Raw genomic sequence first — 26,228 nt, 5'->3', positions numbered from 1 at the left:
GTTGACTTAATAATTCAATTTAATGAATGCCTACATTATGTTTTCCATCCATGTCTGGCCATTTGTTTATGTTATAAATCTTTGTTATGTCAAAGTACCACTTCAGTTAATATCTGATATACAAAGGTCTGGAAGCTGAAAGAAGTTCAACTGGTCCATCTCTCTGTATCCAGGTGAAACTTTATCTAAAAGATCCCTTAATTATAAATGCTGAATCCAATAGTCAATATTTCTGTGAAGGAAAATTGAAGTTATTTTTGTTATCTTTATGGTTTTTGGTTCTTATACTCCACAGTTTTCTTATAGGCAATATGATATAGTAAAAAACGCTCTGAAACAAAACTTAAAAGACTGGGCTCTCATCCTGGATTATTTGCAGATTACTTTCTCTTCCTGAGCCACAATTTCCAGTGTATAAAATGGGGTAATAATAACTATCGTACATAAGCCTCAGTGTTTTGGGGCTGGAACTGCATGATAAATGTTAGAGCACTATAAATGATAAAGATCTCTGGGAATGTAAGGTAGTCTTACCATAAATAGAAATATTTTTTTACCCAGGTCATATGGTTGATAGGAGTGATTTAGTTTATTTAAATTTGATGATGAAATTTTGATTTTATATTTTAGGTTGGAGCTCTTGTTGAAACAAGGACATCTGATGGATCCTTTCAGGAAGCTGTTATCAGCAAGTTGACAGATGCTAGTTGGTATACTGTGGGTAAGTAGTTAAGTAATTTAATAGAAAGGATTTAATTTGGGGGGTTTCATATATATCCCTCTGTTTTGTAAATACATTGAAACATTATGTTGGCGGAGAAATATGTACTTTTTCTTGTCAATTTACTTGATATGCTAAGTCGCTTCAGTCGTGTCCGACTCTGTGCGACCCCATAGACGGCAGCCCACCAGGCTCCCCCGTCCCTGGGATTCTCCAGGCAAGACACTGGAGTGGGTTGCCATTTCCTTCTCCATTACTTGATATAGATGGGTAAAATTTTAATGACACCTTGATGGTAATGATCAATTATCTCTTTACAGTAACTTGGCCACATAGGGTTATTTCATCCAAGAGTGTATTCCTTTTTTAGGTTATCTTGATAAGAAAGTTAAATTCTGTGGTTATTTTTCTTCCTTTAGAGAAGTCAGTACAATTTAGTCATCAGAATTTTAAGCTTTTTCTGGAATTAAAATTGCATGGTTGCAGTCTTTTATTGTATTGCTGCCTGTTTTATGTAAGGGTAATACAGATGTTACCACAAGATTCACAGACTGAAAACGTCCTGGCCAGAGCAGATTCACGCCTAGGTGATCACAGCTTAATTTTTGATTTTCAATGTAGTCAGGATTCTAACACCTTTCAAGAAAGATATGTATGCTGCTGGGTCATTCCCTGCCAGTAAAGAATCTGCCTGCCAGTATGGGAGACACAGGTTCGATCCCTGGGTCGGGAAGATCCCTCGAAGTAGGGAATGGCAACCCACTCTGGTATTCTTGGCTGGGAGATCCCATGGACAGAGGAGCCTGGTGGGCTACAGTCCATGGGGTCATAAAAGAGTTGGACACAACTTAGCGACTAAACAACAACAATATATGCTTCTAATGTAAATACATTCTTAACATTTCATACATAAGCTTATGCTGACTTTAAAAAACTTTAGTGAGTAGCAACAAGTGTCACAATACATATAAATGGAAACCTAAATATAGTACCTACATAGTTGCTGTCATTGTGCTGATGAGAATAACAACAATTAATATTTCCAAGTCTCCTTTCAGTACTTTGAAACTACACAGTCCTGTAGATACCATCCAATCCTTGGCTTCACACTGAACATCTATGGCATTGTTTGGTTTATACATGTATGTCTTGGTATAAAAGATGTAATTATAATATAGTGGTTTCCCTGCAGAAGGAAAAGAAATGACCTTTTAGATGTATTTTTAGTTTACTTGATTTGTTGCTTTGGATAAAAATCATTCATCTCTAGTTGATGCTCAGGGATGTGAAGAACAGTCTTTAGTTGAAAATTGTACTTCCTGTGTCTTATGCTGTGGCTTCTATTAATAGTAGCAGTCTGCTGTATGTATCTATTATTTTCTAACCATTTTTATTCTTAGACCTCCTAGAAGTCGATGTTGGTTCACAATGATACTATTATTCTGAACTATATATTTTTAGGAGGGTTAGTTGTGGCCATTGATAGTTGTTAGAGATTTAAAACTAAGCTTAAAGTTAACTCTTATAGATTAGGTAGATGCAATTTTGCTGTATTAAATAAAGCAGTGGTAAAAATTAAAGTAGTTGATGTGTGCAGAAGCATGGGACATTATATGATGCGTGTCAGATACTAATATACATCCTATTTGGTACTCAATATCAAGGTTACATTCACAATGCTTGTGAAGTTTTAATGATATAATGCTCAGCTTCTACAGAAGCAATACTTTTTTTTCAGGTTTTCACATTTTGGACTTCTGCACCCCAGAATAATACTTCAATTATGAATAGCAGTATCTATCCTTTACATGAATGGCATTTTAGTATTAATACTTAAAAAAACTAGTTGATACTGAGCATTCTCTATGGTGTCTGTGACAGGTAATTACAGAAGAAATTGTATAATTTTTTTCCTCCAAGAGCTTAGAATCTTAATTGCATATGATTCATGTATTAAACAGTGTACATAAGACTCACATGGTGCTAGTTTAAAAAAAAATGAGAATTTGAGGACCCCAGGTCTCTCCAATTTAGCAGGTCTAGGATGGCAACCCAAGAATTTCTTTTATCAGCACACTGGGTGAGTCTAATGCAGGTAGTACACAGTTACAAAAACAGCCACATTTGTCAAAACAGAAACTAATCTGGGGAAAAATTGCAAAATAAGGTTTTTGCATCTGTGTGGTGAGTCACAGTGATCGAAAAATTTAAGATCGAAGAGGTACTGTTCTCTTAAGGAGACTAAGTGTAGCACTCTGCTCTAAAGAGTGTTTAGATATTGAAGGATGCAGACCACATAAAGAAGGATCAGAGTTAGAAGATGGCAAAATAAAATGTGTGATCTCTCATGGATCACAGAATTCCTGTATTTTTAATTGGGTGCCTATTTATCTGTTGGATTTAAATTCTCCTGTTGTAATTTTTCTTGATTTCTGATTTCTAGCAAAGTGTTAACATAGGTAGAATCAGAAAGTTATACAAAAGTGTTATTAATGTACTCAATGATATTTTTGGTTTTAAAAGAACTTGAAATTATGTCAAACTATTAAAAAACGAAACAAAAGGGGATACCACACTACTAGTTTGGATAAAATAGGAGTAATAATCATTAGTTATCAAAAAGTTATCTGAGAAGGTAATATTAACTCTGTATATAATGTAGGTATTAATTTTTCCTATTATAACTTAATAAATTTTTAAAGAGATTATGGATCTACCATAACTCAATTTAAAAAAAATGTAATATTACCTTGCCCTCTAAGTGTTGAATGATGAATAACACTAGTTCATGAATTTTGGGGGTGGGGGTTGAGACTTGGAAATATCTCCTCTTCCTATAATAAGACACTGCCTTTATAGTATAGTTCGTTCATGCTAAAGCTGAAACTGCAATACTTTGGCCACCTCATGCGACGAGTTGACTCACTGGAAAAGACTCTTATGCTGGGAAAAGTTGGGGGCGGGAGGAGAAGGGGACGACGGAGAATGAGATGGCTGGATGGCATCACCGACTCTGTGGACATGAGTTTGAGTGAACTCCGGGAGTTGGTGATGGACAGGGAGGCCTGGTGTGCTGTGATTCATGGGGTCGCGGAGAGTTGGACACGACTGAGCGACTGAACTGAACTGAACTGATCCTTGCATTAAAGATAAGGAATGTATGTAATTTTGTTAACACACTGTGTTTGAAAAATAAGGAAAATGTGAGGGAAATAGTGAAAAATAAGGAAAATGTAAAGGAAGTAGTTGCTGTTTGCTTTAATTTATATATAAATATACGTAGGTCATATATCAAGTTTAACACTAAAATCTTTTTTAATCATATTTTTGTAACATGTTTTTTAAGATTTGGGATTTTTTCGTACCTTGTACTTATTGTTGTGCATATCAGTTTTATCATATCTCATGGAAATTCTAAGTTAAAGGAGTAGAGAAAGGTTAAGATGAAACTGGTGAATGAACTGACTTTTGTAGAATGTTCTTTAGGCTTAAGAGTCTTTTAATTTGATTAGAACCTCTTATGACAAGGCTTCCCTGGTGGCTCAGCTGGAGCCTGCAATGCGGGAGACCTGGGTTCAATCCCTGGGTTGGGAAGATCCACTGGAGCAGGGAAAGGCTACCCACTCCAGTATTCTGGTGTGGAGAATTCCATGGACTGTATTGTCCATGGCATTGCAAAGAGTCGGACACAACTGAGTGACTTTCACTTCACTTCGACAAATTTGTTAAAACCAAAGTCAATGACAACATGTTTTCAAAGCCAAGTGGTTATTCCACTGACTAGAAAAGTTTCACTAACAAAAAAGTACTAAGTAACACATCTCTTCAGTCCTGTGATAGGCTTTAACCCGTTGTTTAAATAGCCTTTTCTGAGACTTAGCCTTCCCGTGATATTTTATTAATATAGTTATACATTTGAACATTAATATCTTAGGTTTCCAGATTCATTAATTTTTTTATATTAGCTGCTGAGTGACATCTGTAGTTACCACAAATGATTTTATGAGTAATAGGACTATTGTTTTTACCAAGGATATCCACAATTTTAAAGTATTATGTGAAATGTTTTGTTAATTGTAACTGCTATTGCTAAGTCTCTTCAGTTGTGTCCAACTCTATGGACTGTAGGCTGCCCAGTTCCTCTGTCGTGAAATTTTCCAGGCAAGAATACTGGAGTGGGTTGCCATGCCCTCCCCTGACCCAGGGATCAAACCTGCCTCTCTTGCATCTCCTAATTGGCAAGTGGATTCTTTAGCACTGTGCTACCTGGGAAGCCCATACATATATATATATGAATATGTTCTTTTTATATTCTTTTGCATTGTGGTTTATCACAGGATATTGAACATAGTACCCAGTGCTATACAGTAGGACTTTGTTGTTTGTTGGAGTCAGAATTCTTAACTTCCTTCCCAGTGTTCATTTTATGCCTCTGCTTCGTACCTGTTTATTATTTTGATCCCCTCTTAACTAAATTGTAGCTCATAGATTAACCTTTTAATTCTCGACTTCTTATCTATAAAAGGAAGATAGTGATGCCTACTCTGCTGAGGCTGCTGTGAGGATTAGGACATAGTGGAAGATTTTAAGTAATAGCCAATTGTGTCTTTGAATAGATAAAGTTAATTTACTGTTGTTATTATGTTATTCTCCATCATCTAACAGTGCTGTGATAACAGGTGGATCTTTTGTTTTTAATAGTAGATTGAATCCCTGTTGCTTTTGTTTCTTTGAATTCTAACAATTTAGGGTTAGGCTTTGTATGCTGTTGCATTAGCTTTATTTTGTCTAGTGTGATTAAGGTTATCAAGTCTTAGCTTTGTTACTGTCATCAACTTAGGTTTTAGTATTTATGTGAAATATACTGACATATAATTTTTGTACTGTTCTCTTGCACTCAGTCAGTAATATATTTACATGCCATTTTTGGCAAGTATAAGACATTTTGTGCCTTACAATTACTAAATCTTATACTCTGACTTTTTTTCTTTTGGCATGCTGTAATAGCCATCTCGAACCAAAAATAAACTAAATTTACTATAGACACCAGTTAATTGTTTCACTCTTACCAAAGTGCCAGAGTCACAGTGTCTTTAAATTACGTGTTCTTTTAGATGAGACTTGTAACATGGAAGTTACAGAGAAAACTTCATACAGATGGAACTTCTTCATGATTTTTATAATCAAGGATGTCCACTATATTGTTGGGTTTTCTGTTTGTCTTTTAGAACATCTTGAAAAATTACGTGGCTCAACAGACTTGTATAAAGTACTCAAATACATATCTTTGTATAGTTTTATGAATTAAAAAAAGTTCTTAAACTGCTTCTCTTTTTCACTTGAAGTTACTGTACAATGGTTGGTTGTACCACTGTTGTCTTTGATTTTTATGTCATTTCTATCCATGATAAAGTATGCTGAAGTGAAAGTAATTTTTTTTCTTTAAAAATTAGATTTCAAATTGAATATTAAAAGAACTCATAATATTGTTGAAATTTCTCATCAGGACATTTTGATTTGAGGCTGCTGTTGATTAATAATAAAAATGGTGAAAAAGATTTTGTTGCATAAATTTGATATTAGTGATTGGTCTTAAACCTGCATTTTCCTTCCTCACACCTCTGTGTCTTAAATGTGGTATATATTAGTGTATACGTGTGTGTCCATTGTCATCATTTTTGCTACTGTATTATATGGTAGGCATTAAGGAAAATGGAAACTTTTAGGTTTTATTCTTTAGCATACTTACATTAATAATAACATGAATTATTTTAAGTTTGATATATGATAATTTCATGATTTTGAATTTTTAAAAGTGCAGTGGTTTATTTATCAGACTTGATGATACCATATGAATCATAATTGTGATAAAAATGTTTGTGATGTAAAGTCGCTCAGTCATGTCTGACTCTTTGCGACCCCATGGACTATAGCCCACCAGGCTCTTCCGTCCGTGGGATTCTCCAGGCAAGAATACTGGAGTGGGTTGCCATTTCCTTCTCCAGGAATGTTTAGAACACTATTAATCAAGTGTAGATTAGTGATATAATTGTTGAAGAATATTGTGTTTTATCTTGTATCTGCAGGTGGTCATTAATCTATGTATCATTGACAGTATATAACACGGATGATTTTACGTAATCAGTGAAAGTCACTGAGTTGTGTTTGACTCTTTGCGACCCCATGGACTATACAGAATTCTCCGGGCCAGAATACTGGAGTGGGCAGCCTTTCCTTTCTCCAGAGGATCTTCCCAACCCAGGGATCACACCCAGGTCTCCCACATTACAGACAGATTCTTTACCAGTTAAGCTACAAGGGAAGCCCTTGTAATCATTAGGGTTCTTTAAATATGTATATCAGAAGTTTTAAATTTTCTTTTCTTCTCCTGCATGTAAGAGAATCTAAAACTAGGTATCTTTAGTCTAAGAGGAAGAACTGACTAAGGTAGATAAATACTAAAGAGTTGAGCACTGTTATATAATTATGTTTCTAGCATGAAAAAAATAAGTTTATGACTTGAAGGCAGAGTGTTTACTAATAAAAGAACCCTTTAGGAAAAATTCAGGATTTCAATTACATAGCATGGTAAAGACCCACTCCAGTGTTCTTGCCTGGAGAATTCCAGGGACGGGGAAGCCTGGTGGGCTGCCATCTCTGGGGTCGCACAGAGTCGGAAGTGACTTAGCAGCAGCAGCCCCAGCAGCAGCGGCATGGTAAAGATTCTAAGATGTTATTAAATTAAGATGATGTAGAATTTTCCTTTCTAAACATTAACCTATTGTGTCAAAATAGAAAAACATATAGAATTATAAAAATTAAGATTAAATCTTAAAATTAATGATCATTTTTTGTGTATATATGTGGGCTTCCCTGGTGGCTCAGAGGTTAAAGCGTCTGCCTCCAATGCGGGAGACCCGGGTTCGATCCCTGGGTCGGGAAGATCCCCTGGAGAAGGAAACGGTAACCCACTCCAGTATTCTTGCCTGGAGAATCCCATGGACGGAGAAGCCTGGTAGGCTACAGTCCACGGGGTCGCAAAGAGTCGGACACGACTGAGCGACAGAACGGAACGGAACGGATGCTTTTCTGTGTATGTGCTTTTTCCATAACATATATAAACATTTGTTGATGTGTACTTGGCATTTTAAATATCAGAAGTAAGGATTCTGTCTTGTATTTTATCTTTTCATAATGCTGGGTATCAGGTGTCTTCTGAGAACATTTTCTTTGTGAATATCAGATATTAAAATCAGTATATTTCTGAAAAATTAAACTTAATAAAATTATCAAAATATATATAGCTAGATATATGGAGAGCATGTATGCTTGGTAAGTTGCTTCAGTTGTTTCCGACTCTGTGTGACCCTATAGACTGTAGCCTGCCAGACTCCCCTGTCAATGGGATTCTCCAGGCAAGAATGCTGGATGGGTTGCCACACCCTCCACCAGGGAATCTCCTGACTCTGGGATTGGACCTGCCTGAGTCTTTTATGTCTCCTGCATTGGCAGGCAGGTTCTTTATCACTACCGCCACCTGGGAGCTTTACATTCCTTACCCTCATATCCTTGAAATATTTACACATACTCTGCAAGTAGTATGGTTTCTTTTTAATGTAGTAAAAGTAAAAACTTGAGAAAGATTCTGTGCCATTATGACTTATTTTTTAGAACTAAAAAATTTTCTCATCTTTCTAATATTTCCTTGATTCTGCTTTTACTTCTAAACATCTTTCACCTTCTAGCAAAAGAAACAAGTTGAATCTTGTGACTTTAGAATTTGGCAGCAAGTATTTCTATTATAGTGGGTTATCATTCAAAGAAGTAGAAGCAGTAGAGTAATCCAACAGCATTACCAGAAATTAAACAGTTTCTGGACGTTAGAGATACTCTATTGATAACTGTTGCCAGAAAAACTCGTAATCCTTTTTTTTAAACTAGGTTTTTGCTAATTCTTCTAGGATTAAAGGTAGTTTAATATCTATGCTTTGACTAGGTTGTTAATGGTTTAAGAAGGTGGTTCTGTAGTGGTCGACATTGAAGAAGTAAATGGAGACACTTAAGCAGTTGGGGACAGCAATTAACTTGTATTTGTTTGGTATCTATAGAATGCAAAATATGGTACATATAATTTAAAAGATTTTGAAGCATAACTAATGTAATGGTTCTTAAACCCCAGGTAAATAGCAATAGTAGCATTCTGTGCAGTTCTAATTTTATTTAATGTGAATAAATTCTCTGATGTCTTTTGTTTACTGCAGTGTTTGATGATGGTGATGAGAGAACACTGAGACGTACCTCTCTTTGCCTAAAAGGAGAGAGACATTTTGCTGAGAGTGAGGTAGGGTGCCATGGATGAACATTCTGAATTGAACAGCAGCTACTAATATAGAGGCAAAAAGTGATTTAATTTGTCTGTTTCTTATCCAGACACTCGACCAGCTTCCATTAACAAATCCAGAGCATTTTGGAACTCCAGTAATTGCAAAGAAGATGAACAGAGGAAGGAGGTCCTCTCTGCCTGTGTGAGTGCTTTCATGTACATTACAGTTATCACAGTATTTTTAAACAAGTGGTTTTTCTACAGTGGCCAAATGTGTTTGGGTGACCTTTCCATAATCTCTTGTATCCTTGTTTTAGATATTTTACCTTGAGAAGACCTTTTTCTTGATTCTTGGACAAAGTAATAGAAATAATGATGACAACCTCTTTTTAAAACAGGCTATTTTTGTTTTGAGTTACTTTTCCAAATTCCTTGGCATCCCTGGTGGCGCAGTGGTAAAAAATCCACCTGCCAGTTCAGGAGACTCAAGAGACACAGGTTCAGTCCAGGTTGGGAAGAAACCCTGGAGCAGGAAGTGGCAACCCACTCCAGTATTCCTGCCTAGAAAACTTGATGGATAGTAGAACCTGGCGGGCTACAGTCCATGAGGTTGCAAAGAGTTGGATGCAACTGAGCGTGTGCATGCGTATGCACACGCACACACACACACACACAACCACAGGTGCACATGCGCGCGCATGCCAAATGCTTTAATTGATACGATGATTTTCCTATTTTAAGTGAGAATGATGTATTTTTTTAACCTTTCTATTTTAAAACATTTCAAATTGAAAAATCGTAATCATAATAACAATAAACTTTCATATACTCCTCATCTTAGATTCACTAAATTATTAAAACTTTTTGGCATATTTGCTTTATATTTCCTCTCTTTATATACGTATATTATTATTTTTTAATAATAATAAATTTAATTGGTTGAACCATTTGAGAGGAAGTTGCAATCATCATTACTTACTCCTCGTTTGTGTAGGAATATATAGACGCTCTCCTATATAGCCAAAGTATGATTATCAAATTCAGAACAGGTAACACTGATGGAATGCTATTATCTAAATAACATATAGTATACATTTCTGATTTCGCCACTTGTCCAATAATAGTCTTTATACTATCTCCCGTTTCCAGGATTCAGTCCAAGAGCATGCATTGCATTTAGTTTTTGTGGTTCTAAGTCTCCTTTAATCTAGAAGAGTTCCTCAGCCTTTTTTTCTTTTCATGATGTTGACATTTTTGAAGAATACAGGCCAATTGTTTTGTAGACTTTGCCTCATTGTGAGTTTGTCTAATTGTTTAGTTATCCAGATAGGTTAACTAAATCAACGTTCTGATGCGTTTGATGAGATCTTTTCATAACCTTTTAGAAAATTAGAGTGATTATCAGGCATCTGGCATGCATAAAAAGTTGAAGGGCAGTCTCTTAAAATGTATTTGGCATAGTAAGTACTTCATGACGATATAGCTTTTCTGTCCCAGCCAGTGGTTGGCATGAGAGTGTAAGTCCTGATTCTCACTGATGTAGTGGATAGCTCAGAACTACTTCTGTGGGACCAGGGAAATATCTATTCAATTCCATTGTGGATGAAGAAGCTATTACCCTGGGGTAATAACTGAATCAAAATGGTTTATGTTAAGATTATGATAAAGTTATTCTAACTTTTAGTAACGAAGATGAAAAAGAAGACGAAAGTAGTGAAGAGGAAGATGAAGATAAGCGACGTCTCAACGACGAATTATTAGGAAAAGTTGTAAGTGTGGTATCTACATCTGAGAAGAGTGAATGGTATCCTGCTTTGGTAAGTATAGTTTTTTTTGCAAGTTAATTAACCTTTGAAAATATTTGTTTAACATGGATTTTTAGAAACTATTAAAAATATTTTGGGAGTGTTACACACATTTAGTTTGGACTTCCTTGCAAAACTAAGCATTCCTCCTCCAGTCCCACGTACTTCACTGTCTTCTTTTGTTATTTCCTTTCTTTAATTCTTCATAACCAAATATTTATTGGGGTCTTTCAGTTTTTCCTTCAAAGTGTGTCCAGTGGTCTCTTTTTTACTCTGTTCCCATTACCTTTTTTTACCTGATATATACTGCTTACCTCCAACATTGCTTAACTTGATGCCTGAATGCCTTCTTCACTAAATACAAACTAATTTTCTAGAAATAACTTTTTATAGAGAAATTTTACAATACTGGTTTAGTCATGATAGTCCCATTCTCAAAAAAAAGAACCCTGCACTGACTTCCATTAGGATCAATTTTGCATTCTTAGATGGACATCTGAGGTCATCCCTAGTTCTTAGTTTGTTTCCAATTTTCACTGTAAGCTGTCTACTTAAGCCTCTTTCTTAACTGCTCCCTGTTATAAGACCCTTCACTCCTCCAGTCCTTTACCCCTTAAATCAGTTGGTATTTACTGAGGATTTGCAGTGAGTTCAGCTTTTCTTTAAACGCCTTAGAAAATAAAGATGTATGAGATTTGTAACACATTGCCCTCATGGAGTTTACTATACGCATCTAAAAGGTAATGTAGTTAAATATTATATTGTAATTTTTAAAACTTGATGTAGACAAGAGAATAGGACAAAAAGTATTAGGGAAAGGAAGGCTACACCTTGGCTTTAGAAATGGCAAATCTTGGGTAGGTTGGTAGAGAAAACTAATCTTTGCTTACTTGGGGAAGGAATGGGAAGGTATGGGCAAGAGAATTACTTCACAAGAAGAATCAGTAAACTTGGTAATACCTGTCTCCTATTTCTCCTCTTCCTTCTCCTCTCTCAAATATTTCTCAAGGTTCAGCTCAGTCCTACCTTTTCTGCAGATTCTCTCCTAACCACTTCAACATAAGTATGCTCCTTCTTCTCTGTGTTTTGATATCACTTATATCTGTAAAAATAATTTTTGCATAAAATATGTCCCAGATTAGATTAGATTCCTTTAAGAAACTGAGGGCTTTTTTTTTTTTTTTTTTTTTAGGTTTCTATGTGCATGTAAATACATGACTTACTTCCTATGTACTACATTTACTTTATATAGGAAAAGTCTGAAAGCCCTTTGAACCTTTCAGTTGTACAGGCTGACAAGTAAATGGGCTTGGATTCAGAATACTCATCATAATTTGCCAAGAGATTTTTAAAAAATAGTAAATGCCTTTACTCAACAGGCTTATCATTTCTGAGGTGAAAAGAGATGAGTAAGAGTCAACATAAGAGTCAGTCTTACATTTGATGATTTTAGTATAATGGAGGGATAATCCAAGTAACTGTAATATAAGATACTTTGCATTCAATATTAGGACTTCTTGTCCCGAGACCTTGCATTTATTTGAAAGAAATCCCCCCCCAAAAAAAAGTCCTCATGAAGCTGGTGCTTTTGAGCTGAGACTTGAAGGATTTAAAGTTAGTCAGCAGAAAACTTCACTAGAGGATTTTCTTAGGAGAAACAGAATAAGAAATAACGGGAAAGAAGGGATTTCTTCACAAAACTGTGCTCTGGGAATCCATTTTGGCTAAATATTAGATGTGAGTAGGGGCATAATAGGAAATAAGACAGGGAAGATAATTTGGATCGAGGACTGAAGATAATTTGGATCTTCCTCCTACTTATTTTTATCTCATGCCTAGTGGTATCACTGTCCCTCTCCTCGGTTATATTCTTCTTGTGTATCGTTTTGTATTTACCTCTCCATTTCAGTGTTAGCTCCTTGAGGGCAGACTATATTATTAGCCTAATAATTTCCAACACCAAACAAACATTTAATACCATCTGATATTAAGACAGCTGATACATCTTCCAAGACTTTATAACTGTCTGGAGATACACTGTTTAATATGATAGCCATGAGTCCTATGTGTCTATTAAGTTTAAACTGTTAACTAAATTAATATTAAATGGAATTAAAACTTCAGTCTCTCAGTTGTACTGGCCACATTTAAGGTGCTCACCCCCATGTGATTCATTGCTTCTGTATTGGTCAGTGCAGACAGAGAACATTTCCATCTTGCATAACATTCTGTGGTTAGTGCTGGATTATCACAGAGGGGCTAATGTTGAGCAGGTACATTTCAGCAATTTATTAGACTTTAATTTTTTTTAATACTAAACTGTAGAAAAATAGATTGGTTAGTTACTAATGTTAAGACATTTGTTATTTTTAAATGTTAAAAACTTTGAAAGTTCATTACTCAGATTTTCTCTGATCTGTTTAATTACTAAAAATTGTGCATGCCTTGGTAAGAATGGGAACTTAGGTGCTTATTTTAAACAGCCAGATTTCAAAATAGATCCTGATTCAAGTATATTTTTAAAAATTATAATATGCCTTATTTTCATTATAGCTCATACATTTTGTATTTTAAACAATAAATGAATTATTATTTTATTTGGCTTAGAATAAATCCTCATATTTTTAAAGTGGTCACATTATGATTTATATTTCATTAATTATTCATTTTATAATATAATGGCTGGGTAAATTAAATATATCAGTTCAGTTCAGTTGCTCAGTAGTGTCCAACTCTGCAACCCCATGGACTGCGGCATGCCAGGCCTCTCTGTCCATCACTATCTCCCGTAGTTTCATGTCCATGGAGTCAGTGATGACATCCAACCATCTCATCCTCTGTTGTCCCCTTCTCTTCCCACCTTCAAGTTTTCCCAGCATCAGGGTCTTTTCAGATGAGTCAGTTCTTCGCATCAGGTGGCCAAAGTATTGGAGTTTCAGCTTCAGCATCAGTCCTTCCAATGAATATTCAGGATTGATTTCCTTTCGGATGGGCTGATAATTAATTAATTATTTAATTAGTAGAAATTAAATATATAGAAAACCAATATGCTAAAGAAAACTTATAAATTGATAGTTTGTAAGTAATGTATTATTGACAGTGTGCCTATTTCTTGTCAGATACGATCCTTTTAAGAAGTTAGGGCATCCAGGATTATTATTTTAGAAAATACATTCTTTCTTTGAACAGAGAAAATAATGATGAATATGTTCTTATTTTATATTTCAGGTAATATCTCCCAGTTGTAATGATGATATCACAGTGAAAAAAGACCAGTGTTTAATTCGGTCATTTATCGATTCTAAATTGTGAGTAATGAATCACTTAATAGTGTTACATTGGGAGGAAAAAAATGGAAATCAGGACTTTTTAAAAAATTTAATCATTTTATGAACCTGAGAAGTTATTACCTAAAATCTTTTCATTTTTTATAATGTAGGTTATTTTTGTACTTGAAATTTTTATATAAAACTGAATAATATGTGAGTATAATATTTTTAAAGTTTTTAAATGAAGTATAGTATTGATTTTCTCCCTGATTGTAAGGATTCTATATTTTTATCGTGTGTACCATTTCATATTATGAAAAATGAAATTTACTTTTCATGGGATTTATATTACTAGAATAATTATTTTGATTTTTTTCTGATTAAAAGTCACATTTTGAACTCCAATAAAATTTAATTTTAAAAAAAGTCAGATCTTTTAGAAGCCTTCTTTAGCCTCAACTTTGCTTTTTTTCTAAAAAACTGTAGAATTATGTTTATTGAGTTGTGATTCTCTGAAAAATTTGATACCATAATGTATCTTACAATGATAAAGTATTTTAATATTACCTTCTATTGAATTTTTCTTACTAAATGGTATAGTAAATTTGAGAAATATGAAAGATCAAAATAGTATAAGGAAAGTACCATGCTGATTGAACCACCCCATTCTGTGTGCAAGAAGGTTGCATAAATAGAAATATTACAAATGTGAGGCTCTCAAATCAGTGTACTTTGAGTATGTGCATCTTTAGAATTAAGATATTAGCTTTGCCTATATTACCTCTTGCCCTTTTTTTTAAGAATTAGGATATACATGGTCTTTTTAAAATAATTTATAGGTAAAGTAATTTTGATTTTAAGATTTATATTTTCTAGATATTAGCATGACTGTTTAAGTGATAATTCTTATTTAATAATGATTTCCCTCCCATTTATTCTTCTCTATAATTAGTTATTCTATAGCAAGAAAGGATATAAAGGAAGTAGACATTCTCAATCTGCCTGAATCTGAGCTCTCTGCTAAACCAGGTAAAATAAGGATGACTCAGTCTATTATTTCATGGTGTGACACTCTAAATGGCAAATTTGGTGACTAAAGACAATATTTTCTGGCACCATTTGAGCTGTTTGAGTTGATATCTATTCTTCTTTGATGCCTTTTTTAGAGTCTAGATAAAGCATTTGACCTGTAATACTTTTTATGTTTTACCATGAGCATTTCTGACAGTATTCTCTAGAGAAAAATAAACATTAATATAATACTGTAACTTATGAAATATATTTAGATTTACTGTATCATTTTAGAAGTAATAGCTGAATTTGAATCCAAATCTTCTGACTCTGAATGTCATGGCTTTCTATTCTGTGCTGCTAATTGCATAACAAATGCTGAAATACATTTTTACTTCTAGGGCTGCAGAAAGCAAGCATCTTCTTAAAAACTAGAGTTGTTCCTGATAATTGGAAAATGGATATAAGTGAAATCCTTGAGTCATCCAGCAGTGATGATGAAGATGGCCCAGCTGAAGAAAATTATGAAGAGAAGGAGAAGGAGGCCAAAAAGGAAGAAGAAGAGATGGTAGGTGAAATTTCATGTTTGTAACATATAGAAACAGTTTAATACTCTATAAAAATAATATCTTCCTTTATTTTTCCTGTGGTTAGATTGTTTATTTGTTGCTGACTTTTTCCAGCTAAACTTTATTTGGAGAAGGAGGATCTTTATGGCTTTCAGCTTAGTAGGCAAATCAGAACTAATTTTCAGTGGGTAAGAGATTACAGGGGCTTCCCAGGTGGCGCTAGTGGTAAAGAACCTGCCTGCCAGTGCAGGAGACAGGAGACATGGGTTCAATCCCTGGGTCAGGAAGATCCCCTGGGGAAGGGCACGGCAACCCACTCCAGTATTCTTGCCTAGAGAATCCCAAGACAGAGGAGCCTGGCAGGCTACAGTCTAGTCCATAGGGTCACACAGAGTTGAAGCGACTTAATACACACACACGAGATTACATAGAAGAACTTGTCAGGTTAAATGAACAACAAGTGCATTTATTAACATCTTTTCCAAATGACCAAGGAGGAAGACAATGTAACTTTTAGGTATATTCCATGTGTTAGTTAACTCCTTTAAATTACTGCTAGATGGAATAAATGTTACTGTTCTACTTTAAAGAGAAAAGTGAGAGTCAGAAAGGTTGGGTAACTTTCCCAAGATGGCAGAGCTCAAATGTGGAGAACAGAGATTTGAACCCAGGTCTGGTTTGTCTGAACTTTGAAATCTCAACTCTTTTTAGACATTTCACAGTATCTCAAGGATAATGGGGATTAAAAAAATCCTGTCTAAACTGAAAGAATATTTTTGCTTGGCAGTTGGATAAATCATAGATAACATTCAGATTCTGTTTTATAAGTGTTAATGATTTTCTTTGTAATATCACTGTGTTCTTGAGAATGTATATGTAATTGTAGGAAATCATTCATGGAGCTCCACATAATTGCTTACATGAATATTGCTGTCTATTTGTTCAGCAATGTTTTGCTAAGTGGTATAAACCATTCAGTATATTTTTGGCTGTTTTGAGGTGAAGGGGCTTGGTGGCAGACAAAGAGAATGAGTTTACTGAAAAAGAAGACCTATTTGAGCATCAAAAATATTTGCTTGGAAAACGTGGAGTGCTCGTTTCTTTTTAGCATACACAAATATGAATTTATAAAGCAAAATGAGTATACCTGTGTGTGATATAGGGTATACAGTATTTCTTTCCTTTTACTTCCCCTGCAGTATTTGGTTTTTTGCACTCTGAAATCAGAATGGCGGTTCATACTTACAGGCTGCCTACAGAGTTGCCATAGTAACGTGCTGTTGGTTTTAAGTGAGCATGCTCGGAAAGACAGGAAGGTTTTGCAGAGGCTTGGCAGGTTGCCAATGGAGGTTTGCCAGATGCTTTGAAATGGGCTGTCTTTCTTTTCCTTTCATGTAATGTCTGATTTTTATGTGGAAGAGAATGTAAGTAGTGCTGTATAACCCTGCGGATGCTATGCCCTAAGAGGGAAAGCAAATATTTGCAAGTCAGACTGAAAGATGTTCAGACACTGTACTGATTAAGTAGAAGGGGAATCTAACCATTTTGCATGTGAAAGAAAATGCAGCATATAGGTAAGATTTTTTTATATATGTTACCATTTTGATTGCCAAAAATGAGGTTAAATAAGAATTTTAGATATTGGTGATGTGGCTGATATGGTAGGACTCGTAACTAAGCGTAATTGTTTCATGTAAAAGAGACAGTAGGAGTCTATTTTTAGAATAGTAGAGGATGAAGGCTATTTTTCTGAAACATAAGATAGATTTTGAAATGAAAATGATAATGACAGTTTGACAAAATTCAGGATTTAAAGTCTAAATATTAAATATGATTTTTGTATTTTTATCTGTATTTATTTATAGATTCTATGTTTTCAGGGTAAATAGGCCACATTTTCAGGGTGTGAACTGTTGCAGTCTGGGTTTGCCTTTTTTTTTTTTTTAACATTGAAGTTAGGTTCTTATATTGCAAAATACTGAAATATATTAGTCTCTTTATTTATGTTAATACTTTTAATTGGTATCCCTTTCAAAATGCATTTTCCCTACTCCCTCCCTGCCCCCCCACAAAAAAAACCCTGAAATTTTAAACAAAGAGGTTTATAAAGGCTTTGTAGTAAGGTTAAAGATGATGGCCATAAAATAGTAAGTAGTAAATAGTGCTCTTATTATAGCTATTAATTTCATAAAGGTCATAATGTTTTATTTAAGCTGTGAGTAAATGTTAGTTAAAAAGACTGAAGAGCAGAGGCAGGCTACCTATTGTTTGCAGGTAGTAAGTAAAGAAATTTAAAAAGGTAAGGACCTTTGTAAGGAGAATGTCTTCTTAAAATCTATTACTTAAATTATGAACCTGTTAAAATTAAGTGAACCAAGATGCTTTTCATCTACTGAAAAAAAAAGCAAAATCACAAAATGTGGTCACTGATTATATGATTATTTAAAACTATTTTTCATATCTTAATGTTCTTAGCGTTGCTTTATTGTATTGCCTAATGAAACTAATTTCTTCATTTTCTGTGGCTATACAAGTAGATTTTCTTGTGAGATTTTGGTTGCTTTGGAAAAAAAAAATCAGCTGCATTTCATGCTCTTGGACTTGATTTGGATGCTGAATCATTCTAACCTGTCTTGAACAGTAATTTTTAAAATTTGATGTATTGTAAAACTGAAAAGCATTTTAATCTGTATTTAGCAAAGGAAAAAAAATGGGTATGGTATAAAAGGGAATTAAAATCTGATAAGCCAGGGCCTACCTGGCTTAGTCATTATAGGCCTTTACTACATGAGTGAGGCTTGGCTGTTATATTACATTATATTTCATTCTTCCAAAATGTAGTTATACTATGCTTTTCATGAAGATTTAATATTGCTTTACAATGATTAAAAAAAGAGCTTTTATAACCGCTATAACAGTACTTTAGCCTGCCATTTGGTGTTTGTAAATTTTATGCAGTAGAATCAAACAAGTGTTAGACACTTCTGCAGTGCTAATGGGCAGTGGACATTGTTTTTATATTTGATACTTTGAGTACCCTAACATAGCCTTAATAAGGAAATTTGAGATTTACCATGGAGGAGCATCTGTTTTACTTAATATTATTTTGAATTTCTGGGCATTAGTGGTTTAGGATTTGAGTACAAGGTACATATTTCATACTGTTACTGAGTAGGAAGAGACTTGAGAGTCTGATAGGAAGTCAGTTCCTGTCTATATTGATGACTTTAACTTATTGATAATTACATTGAAAAAGATTCTGGAGAATATTTTTGTGGGTATTAACTAAAATGTCTTTTGTTAAGACATTTTTATATTAGAAAAGATATTACTGAATTTCCTTTTGAATTTTGAAACTGAAAAGTCAGTGTAAACATAAACAATGATATCAGGTATTCATTTACTCCTGACTTATATTCACTTTGGATCAATGTAGGACAGTTATCTAAGAATAAAATAAATAGGTGATTGTTTAAAAGACTGAATTTGACTAGTCGTAGCTGTTATATCCTTTTGATTTGCTATAGGTAGGCTTATATGTTGGAACTCCCCCCCCCAAATCTTCTCTGCTTTCATACTTAGTAATGAAAATTTGAATTTAGTGAATTTTTATAAAAAAAGCTCTTTTTTGTTTAGAAGTATTGGTACCCATTTTTCCAATTGTTTAATTTCTAAAAATCACTGTTACTTTTAATTCCTAGGATCCTATTCCATTATTATAAAATCATAAGTGCCTGATCTCTTTAATTCATGGAAATTTGAATACTTAAATCAAGTGTTATTTGTGTGTGTTTATGCCTTTTTTAGATAAACCGTAAAGGCATTTGTTAGTGATCATTCAAGATCACTTTAGGTATAAACCTATAGTAAATGTGTGATAACTCAGAAAAATACTGTTAAATCAATAAAATTGATAGAAAAATTTATAATGTTACTGTTTTAAGGTATATCTAATAACTTCAGCTGTCAACTAAGTATTTCTAAGCAAGTCTTATAAAGCCAGCTTTCAATCAATAAGTGAAATTTTAGCTTGCATTCAAATATAACTTATTAGCTAAAGTTTAGCCTATTAAATAAGCAAGCAAAAGTGACCTGATGTTTTTTAGCAAAACCTTTTTTTCACAGTGCTTGTATAAAACTCTAACCAAATTAGAATCACCTAATCAGATGATTCATGGGGTCGCGGAGAGTCGGACACGACTGAGCGACTGAACTGAACTGAACTGAATCAGATTAATGAGGATTGCACATTTGTATACACAAATACTGCTACATTTTTATGCATTTATAGAAAAATGTGTCTTATAGTTACGGTAATATAACTGACTTTAAAGCCTTAGATTTAATAGCATCTGAACCACAGCTTGATGACTGAAAGTAAGATGAGTGAACCTTTTCAAATGGGGTGGGGGAAATTACTAATTTGTTACAGGTAAGTGGTTGTTAAACTGTTTTCTGAAATTATGAAACAGTGTCTTAGTACATAATGAATGTATCATGCATGATGTGTGGTTTTTGAAATTTTCTATTTAAGTGTACCCTACAGAGAAGAATGATACGACTGTAAATTTTATCATTAACAAATTTCCTTGGGCCTTCAACACCGTTAGTCAGTTCTCAGTTTCTATAATCATTATTTCCTTTATGCCAACAACCCTACCGCCTACTCCAATCACTTAGGAGAGATTAGGAACTTCACATTGGGAGCCAGCTCTAAACCGTACCTGCTTGCTCTTCTTTCCTTAATAATGTACAGTTAATAATGTGTTGGCCTCTTCTGTAAGATAAGTCCCTCTTTTTATGCTCTGGATCTCATTCCCTTCTTCCTTATCTTAGACTGTGATGTATCGCTTTTCTTCCCAGCATCTTTTATCTATTCCTTTCTGTTGTATTCTTATCAGCCTTTTAAAACATGCTTACATCTCTTCCAACCTTCTGGAAACTGCCCAGACTCCTTCCACCAACCCTTCCACCTTATGGCCAGATTGCTCAGAGTTATACCCACTCTTCTGTTTTCCTCTAGTGCCTCTTGTACTTCACCACACCCAAAACAACTTTATTGAGGTCACTAGTGACCTCCAACAAATTTTTGTGCCGAGTCCAACAAATTTTTGTCATGATTTCATTTGACTCCTTAGTAGTATTCGCCTGCCTTCTTAAATCACGTGACATACATGATATTACATTTTTTTCTTGTTTTGTTGTTCATTTGTTGTTCAGTTGTTAAGTCATGTTCAACTCTGCAACCCCATGGACTGCAGCATGCCAGGCTCCTCTGTCCTTCACTATCTCATGCAGTTTGCTCAAATTGTTTCATTTCTGGTTTACTTCCTAACTAAATGATGTTGACTCCAAATCTGTATGTGCATCAAAGATGTCTCATGTTCTTTTTAAAATTAATTTTTATTGGAGTAGAGTTGCTTTACAATGTTATGTTTCTGCCTTTTATATCTCTTCTTAGCTCCAGACGTTTCTGTTAAACTTTCAGTGAGGATTTCTTCACGTTTTGTAAGTCCTCAGACTCAATATGTGCAAGACTGCACTCATCTTTTCCCCAAAATCTGTCCTTTCCCTGTTTGTTCCTAATTCATTTGAATGGAAGCACCATTCACCCAATTACTCAAGCTAGATTAATGAAAGTCAGCTTAATCTTCTTACTCTTGCCTATTTCTAGTTCGTCACCCTAGTCCAAGCCACTCTTCTCTTTCACCTAGCCAGACTGCTGCAATAGCAACTTGTTCTTCCCACATCTGTCCATGCTTTCCCTACTCCAATCTATTCTCTGTACTGCATTGAAGTGGGTTTTTTAAAACTTAAGTAGATAAAAATGTCATTCCTCTTGGAATAAATTAATTTTAGGGCACAAAATAATACATAAAACTAAATGCCAGTCATTGATGATAAAATTGTGACTGAAATCAGCCTGTCTTTGACCTCATGGAACTTATTGAGGATTTTAGCACACTGAAACTTTGAGGAGTACAAAGACTCAGCAGTAACACCGCTCCCTCACTCTCCCGCGCACGCTCTTTCTCTTTCTTTTGGTGGTGGGGGGGTGGTCATCTTTCCACCAGCAGGCAGTGAGACAATTCTGGCCCTGATTCTCCTCACTGTGGGCTGTGACAGTAGCTCCCCTTTCCCTTCCAATCCATCAAGCTTATTCTTGGCAGAGAACTTTTAAAAATATAACTGACCTAATTCTTACTTAGCACTCTCAAACCTCATATCTACGCACAGTGTCCAGTTATGATTCTCTAGTATATCATCTAACAAACCATATCATGACGTGTCACATTTTGTTGAATTGACTGGTTTTATATTTCTCCACCTCCTGCCAGACTTGAGGCCCCAAAGTGGAAGGCCGAGAGTGCCTTCTCATTTGAATTGTGGTAGAAGTCTGTGATTCATCATGATAAAAAATATTTGAGCTGTATTTGAAGACATACTATCTAAAGTTAGAAATTTCATAAAATAATAGTAGATAGGGTTTCCCTGATGGCTCAGCAGTAAAGAATCCACCTGCAGTGTGAGAGATGACGGTCTGATCCCTGGGTTGGGAAGATACCCTGGAGGAGGAAATGGCAACCTGCTCCAGTATTCTTGCCTGAAAAATCTCATGGACAGAGTAGCCTGGCGGACTACAGTCCAAAAGTTCACAAAGAGTTGGACACAACTGAGTGACTGAGCGCACAGATAGATACACAGCTACCTGTAAATCTAGGTAGTGTCTATTGCTACTAACTAAAATTGTAAGTTTCTGGAAATTATGATCATATTCATGCCTCTTCTATATCCTTAACTCTGTTTTGCTGATATTTTATTGGATGCATAGTTAGCTTCACGTTTGACTAAATGAAGGGAAGAAGGCTCATCAGCAGTCTCGTGTACTCTCCCTCCTATTATTATGACTCCAACTCCAAAACTTTTGAGGGATGAAGCACCCTCTGGCTCCTGACCAGGAGATAGACCCTGTCAGTGTACTGTGATAGCAAACACAAGCCCTAATATTCTAGTCCTAAAGGCAGAGTCTTCTAGTTGGAGACATTGTTTTTCTACTGTATGCAATTTTACTCTAAGGTGACTAACAAGATAGCTCTTTTTTAAAAAGTGATTGTATAAGAATTACTTATTATTCACACCAGTCAGAATGGCTGCTATCCAAAAGTCTACATGCAATAAATGCTGGAGAGGGTGTGGAGAGAAGGGAACCCTCTTACACTGTTGGTGGGAATGCAAACTAGTACAGCCACTATGGAGAACAGTGTGGAGATTCCTCAAAAAACTGGAAATAGAACTGCCATATGATCCAACAATCGCACTTCTGGGCATACAGGGCGTACACACCGAGGAAACCAGAATTGAAAGAGACACATGTACTCCAATGTTCATCGCAGCACTGTTTATAATAGGCAGGACATGGAAGCAACCTAGATGTCCATCTGCAGACGAATGGATAAGAAAGCTTTGGTACATATACACAATGGAGTATTACTCAGCCATTAAAAAGAATGCATTTGAATCAGTTCTAATGAGGTGGATGAAACTGGAGCCTATTATACAGAGTGAAGTAAGACAGAAAGAAACGCACCAATACAGTATACTAACACATATATGGAATTTAGAAAGATGGAAATATAACCCTGTATACGAGACAGCAAAAGAGACACAGTTGTATCGAACAGTCTTTGGGACTTTGTGGGAGAGGGTGAGGGTGGGATGATTTGAGAGAATGACATTGAAACATGTATGTTGTCATATGTGAAACGAATCAGCAGTTCAGGGTCAATGCATGTTACAGGATACTCGGGGCTGGTGTGCGGGGATGACCCAGAGGGAGGATAAAGGGAGGAGGGAGGCGAGAGGGGGGTTCAGGAGGGGGAACTCATGTACACCTGGGGCGAATTCATGTCAATGTATGGCAAAACCAACCAATATAATATTGTAAAATAAAAAAAATAAATTAAAAAAAAAGAATTACTTATTAGATTAAGCAATTTTGATTTTTGCAAAGACCCATCAGGTAAATCTAAAACTTTGTTTATAGCCTCATCTTCAGTTCAGTTCAGTCGCTCAGTCGTGTCCGACTCTCCGCGACCCCATGAATCACAGCACGCCAGGCCTCCCTGTCCAACACCAACTCCCGGAGTACACTCAAACTCATGTCCACAGAGTCGGTGATGCCATCCAGCCATCTCATTCTCCGTCGTCCCCTTCTCCTCCCGCCCCCAACCTTTCCCAGCATCAGAGTCTTTTCCAGTGAGTCAACTCGTCGCATGAGGTGGCCAAAGTATTGGAGTTTCAGCTTTAGCATCAGTCCCTCCAATGAACATCCAGGATTGATCTCCTTTAGAATGGACTGGTTGGATCTCCTTGCAGTATAAGGGACTCTCAAGAGTCTTCTCCAACACCACAGTTCAAAAGCATCGATTCTTCGGCGATCAGCTTTCTTCACAGTCCAACTCTCACATCCATACATGACCACGGGAAAAACCATTGCCTTGACTAGACGGACCTTGGTCGGCAAAGTAATGTCTCTGCTTTTTAATATACTATCAAGGTTGGTCATAACTTTCCTGCCAAGGAGCAAGCGTCTTTTAATTTCATGGCTGCAATCAGCATCTGCAGTGATTTTGGAGCCCAAAAAAACAAAGTCTGACACTGTTTCCATTGTTTTTCCATCTATTTCCCATGAAGTGATGGGACCAGATGCCGTGATCTTTGTTTTCTGAATGTTGAGCTTCAAGCCAACCTTTTCACTCTCCTCTTTCACTTTCATCAAGAGGCTTTTGAGTTCCTCTTCACTTTCTGCCATAAGGGTAGTGTCATCTGCATATCTAAGGTTATTGATATTTCTCCCAGCAATCTTGATTCCAGCTTGTGCTTCTTCCAGCCCAGCGTTCCTCATGATGTACTCTGCATATAAGTTAAATAAGCAAGGTGACAATATACAACCTTGACGTACACCTTTTCCTATTTGGAACCAGTCTGTTGTTCCATGACCGGTTCTAACTGTTGCTTCCTGACCTGCATACAGGTTTCTCAAGAGGCAGGTCAGGTGGTCTGGGATTCCCATCTCTTTCAGAATGTTCCACAGTTTATTGTGATCCACACAGTCAAAGGCTTTGGCATAGTCAATGAAGCAGAAATAGATGTTTTTCTGGAACTCTCTTGCTTTCTCCATGATCCAGCGGATGTCTTATATTTTTTAATTGAAATAAATTTTCTCTCAGGCGGTTGCTTTTTTAAGTTAAATTCTTTATTCATTTATATCTTGTTTTTACACCTGATGACTGCATTCTGAACTTAACAGTTTAAAGGGCCATGGTTTCTCATGAACATAAAGCACTCTTGATATTCACTAACTTTTAATTCCAATAAATTTAAATTATTGACTTTTTATCTATAAAGCTATATTCTTCAACATTAAAAATTTATCAAATGTTTGGTAGAACCTTAATAAATGTCAGATTTGCATTTGATAGGTTCATTTTATTTACTTGCTTTTAGAAGAAACTTTGGTTTCAAATCAGTGTCTTTTTTTTAAAAAAGTGTTTGCTTTTAACTTGTACTGGATACAATAGTCTTTAAATTCTGTAAGATGATAAATACTAAAAATGAGGTATTAGTCTAAGGAGAGACTATTGAGGGACAGGCAAAGCATAGAGCCAGTTTGGTATAAGTTGTTTTTGTTTTTCCCCGTACCAGAATTCCTTAAAATTCACATCTGAAATAATTCATAGGCTGCCAGATTACTCATTTGAGTTAACTCATTCGCAGTTGTTTTAATAACCTTGCAAAGGGGGCTTCCCTGGTGCTTAGTGGTGAAGAGTCCATCTGCCAATGCAGGAGACATGGGTCCAGTCCCTGATCCAGGAAGATCCCACATACTGTGAAGCAACTAAGCCCATACCCGTAGTGAGTGTTTCATGCTCTAGAGCCTGGGAACCCCAACTACTGAGCCCACGTGCCACGACTCCTGAAGTCCATGTGCCCTGGAACCTATGCTCTGCAACAGTGGAAGTCACTGCAATGTGAACCTCGTGCACTGCAACTAGAGAGTATTCCCCGCTTGCTGCAACTAGAGACAAGCCTGTGTAGCAACAAAAACTTAGTACAGCCAAAAGTAAATAAATTGGGAAAAAAAGTTGCAAAAGCAAAATTTGTAAATTCCTTTGGGGAAAAATTGCCACCTGTTGGTTTGAGCATTTAGTAAACACCTCTATTAACTCTGTAGTGATTATAAAGTCTGTATATTGCTAATTTTTGAGGCTTACTAGAACTTTGACTTAAGTTTCTTTATATTTTATTAAAGTGAAACTACTCCAATGTTAGAAATCATTCTTAATGTAGTAAAAGAAAAAACAAGATTATACTAAAAGATCTTACTCCCTTTCCGTTGATTGCTTGATGCTTTTTAAAAATTATATATTTTAATTGGCCTAGATGGCATCATTTTTTAAAATATATTTTAATCAACTACATATTTATTGATCTTGGCTATATTATTAGCTATTAAAATTTTTTTGAAAA

At 35.5% G+C, this 26,228-nt stretch overlaps 1 protein-coding gene across 4 annotated transcripts in view; it reads left to right on the top strand.

Annotated features, from left to right (window-relative positions):
* ARID4A (AT-rich interaction domain 4A) overlaps positions 1-26,228 on the top strand; it is a 62,676-nt gene that overhangs the window by 5,883 nt on the left and 30,565 nt on the right. For all 4 annotated transcript variants that reach the window (XM_088839565.1, XM_088839566.1, XM_088839564.1 and 1 more), the window contains exons 5-11: positions 631-721; positions 8,983-9,062; positions 9,152-9,246; positions 10,729-10,861; positions 14,078-14,157; positions 15,071-15,147; positions 15,531-15,697. In XM_088839565.1, the coding sequence (XP_088695691.1) occupies positions 631-721; positions 8,983-9,062; positions 9,152-9,246; positions 10,729-10,861; positions 14,078-14,157; positions 15,071-15,147; positions 15,531-15,697 (723 nt within the window). The remainder of the gene's footprint in view (positions 1-630; positions 722-8,982; positions 9,063-9,151; positions 9,247-10,728; positions 10,862-14,077; positions 14,158-15,070; positions 15,148-15,530; positions 15,698-26,228) is intronic.

The sequence above is a fragment of the Moschus berezovskii genome, chromosome 9 (genome assembly GCF_049115385.1).
Source record: "Moschus berezovskii isolate FMDL1 chromosome 9, NW_MosBer_1.0, whole genome shotgun sequence".
Lineage (NCBI taxonomy): Eukaryota > Metazoa > Chordata > Mammalia > Artiodactyla > Moschidae > Moschus > Moschus berezovskii.
This window is presented reverse-complemented; position numbering and strand designations above follow the sequence as displayed.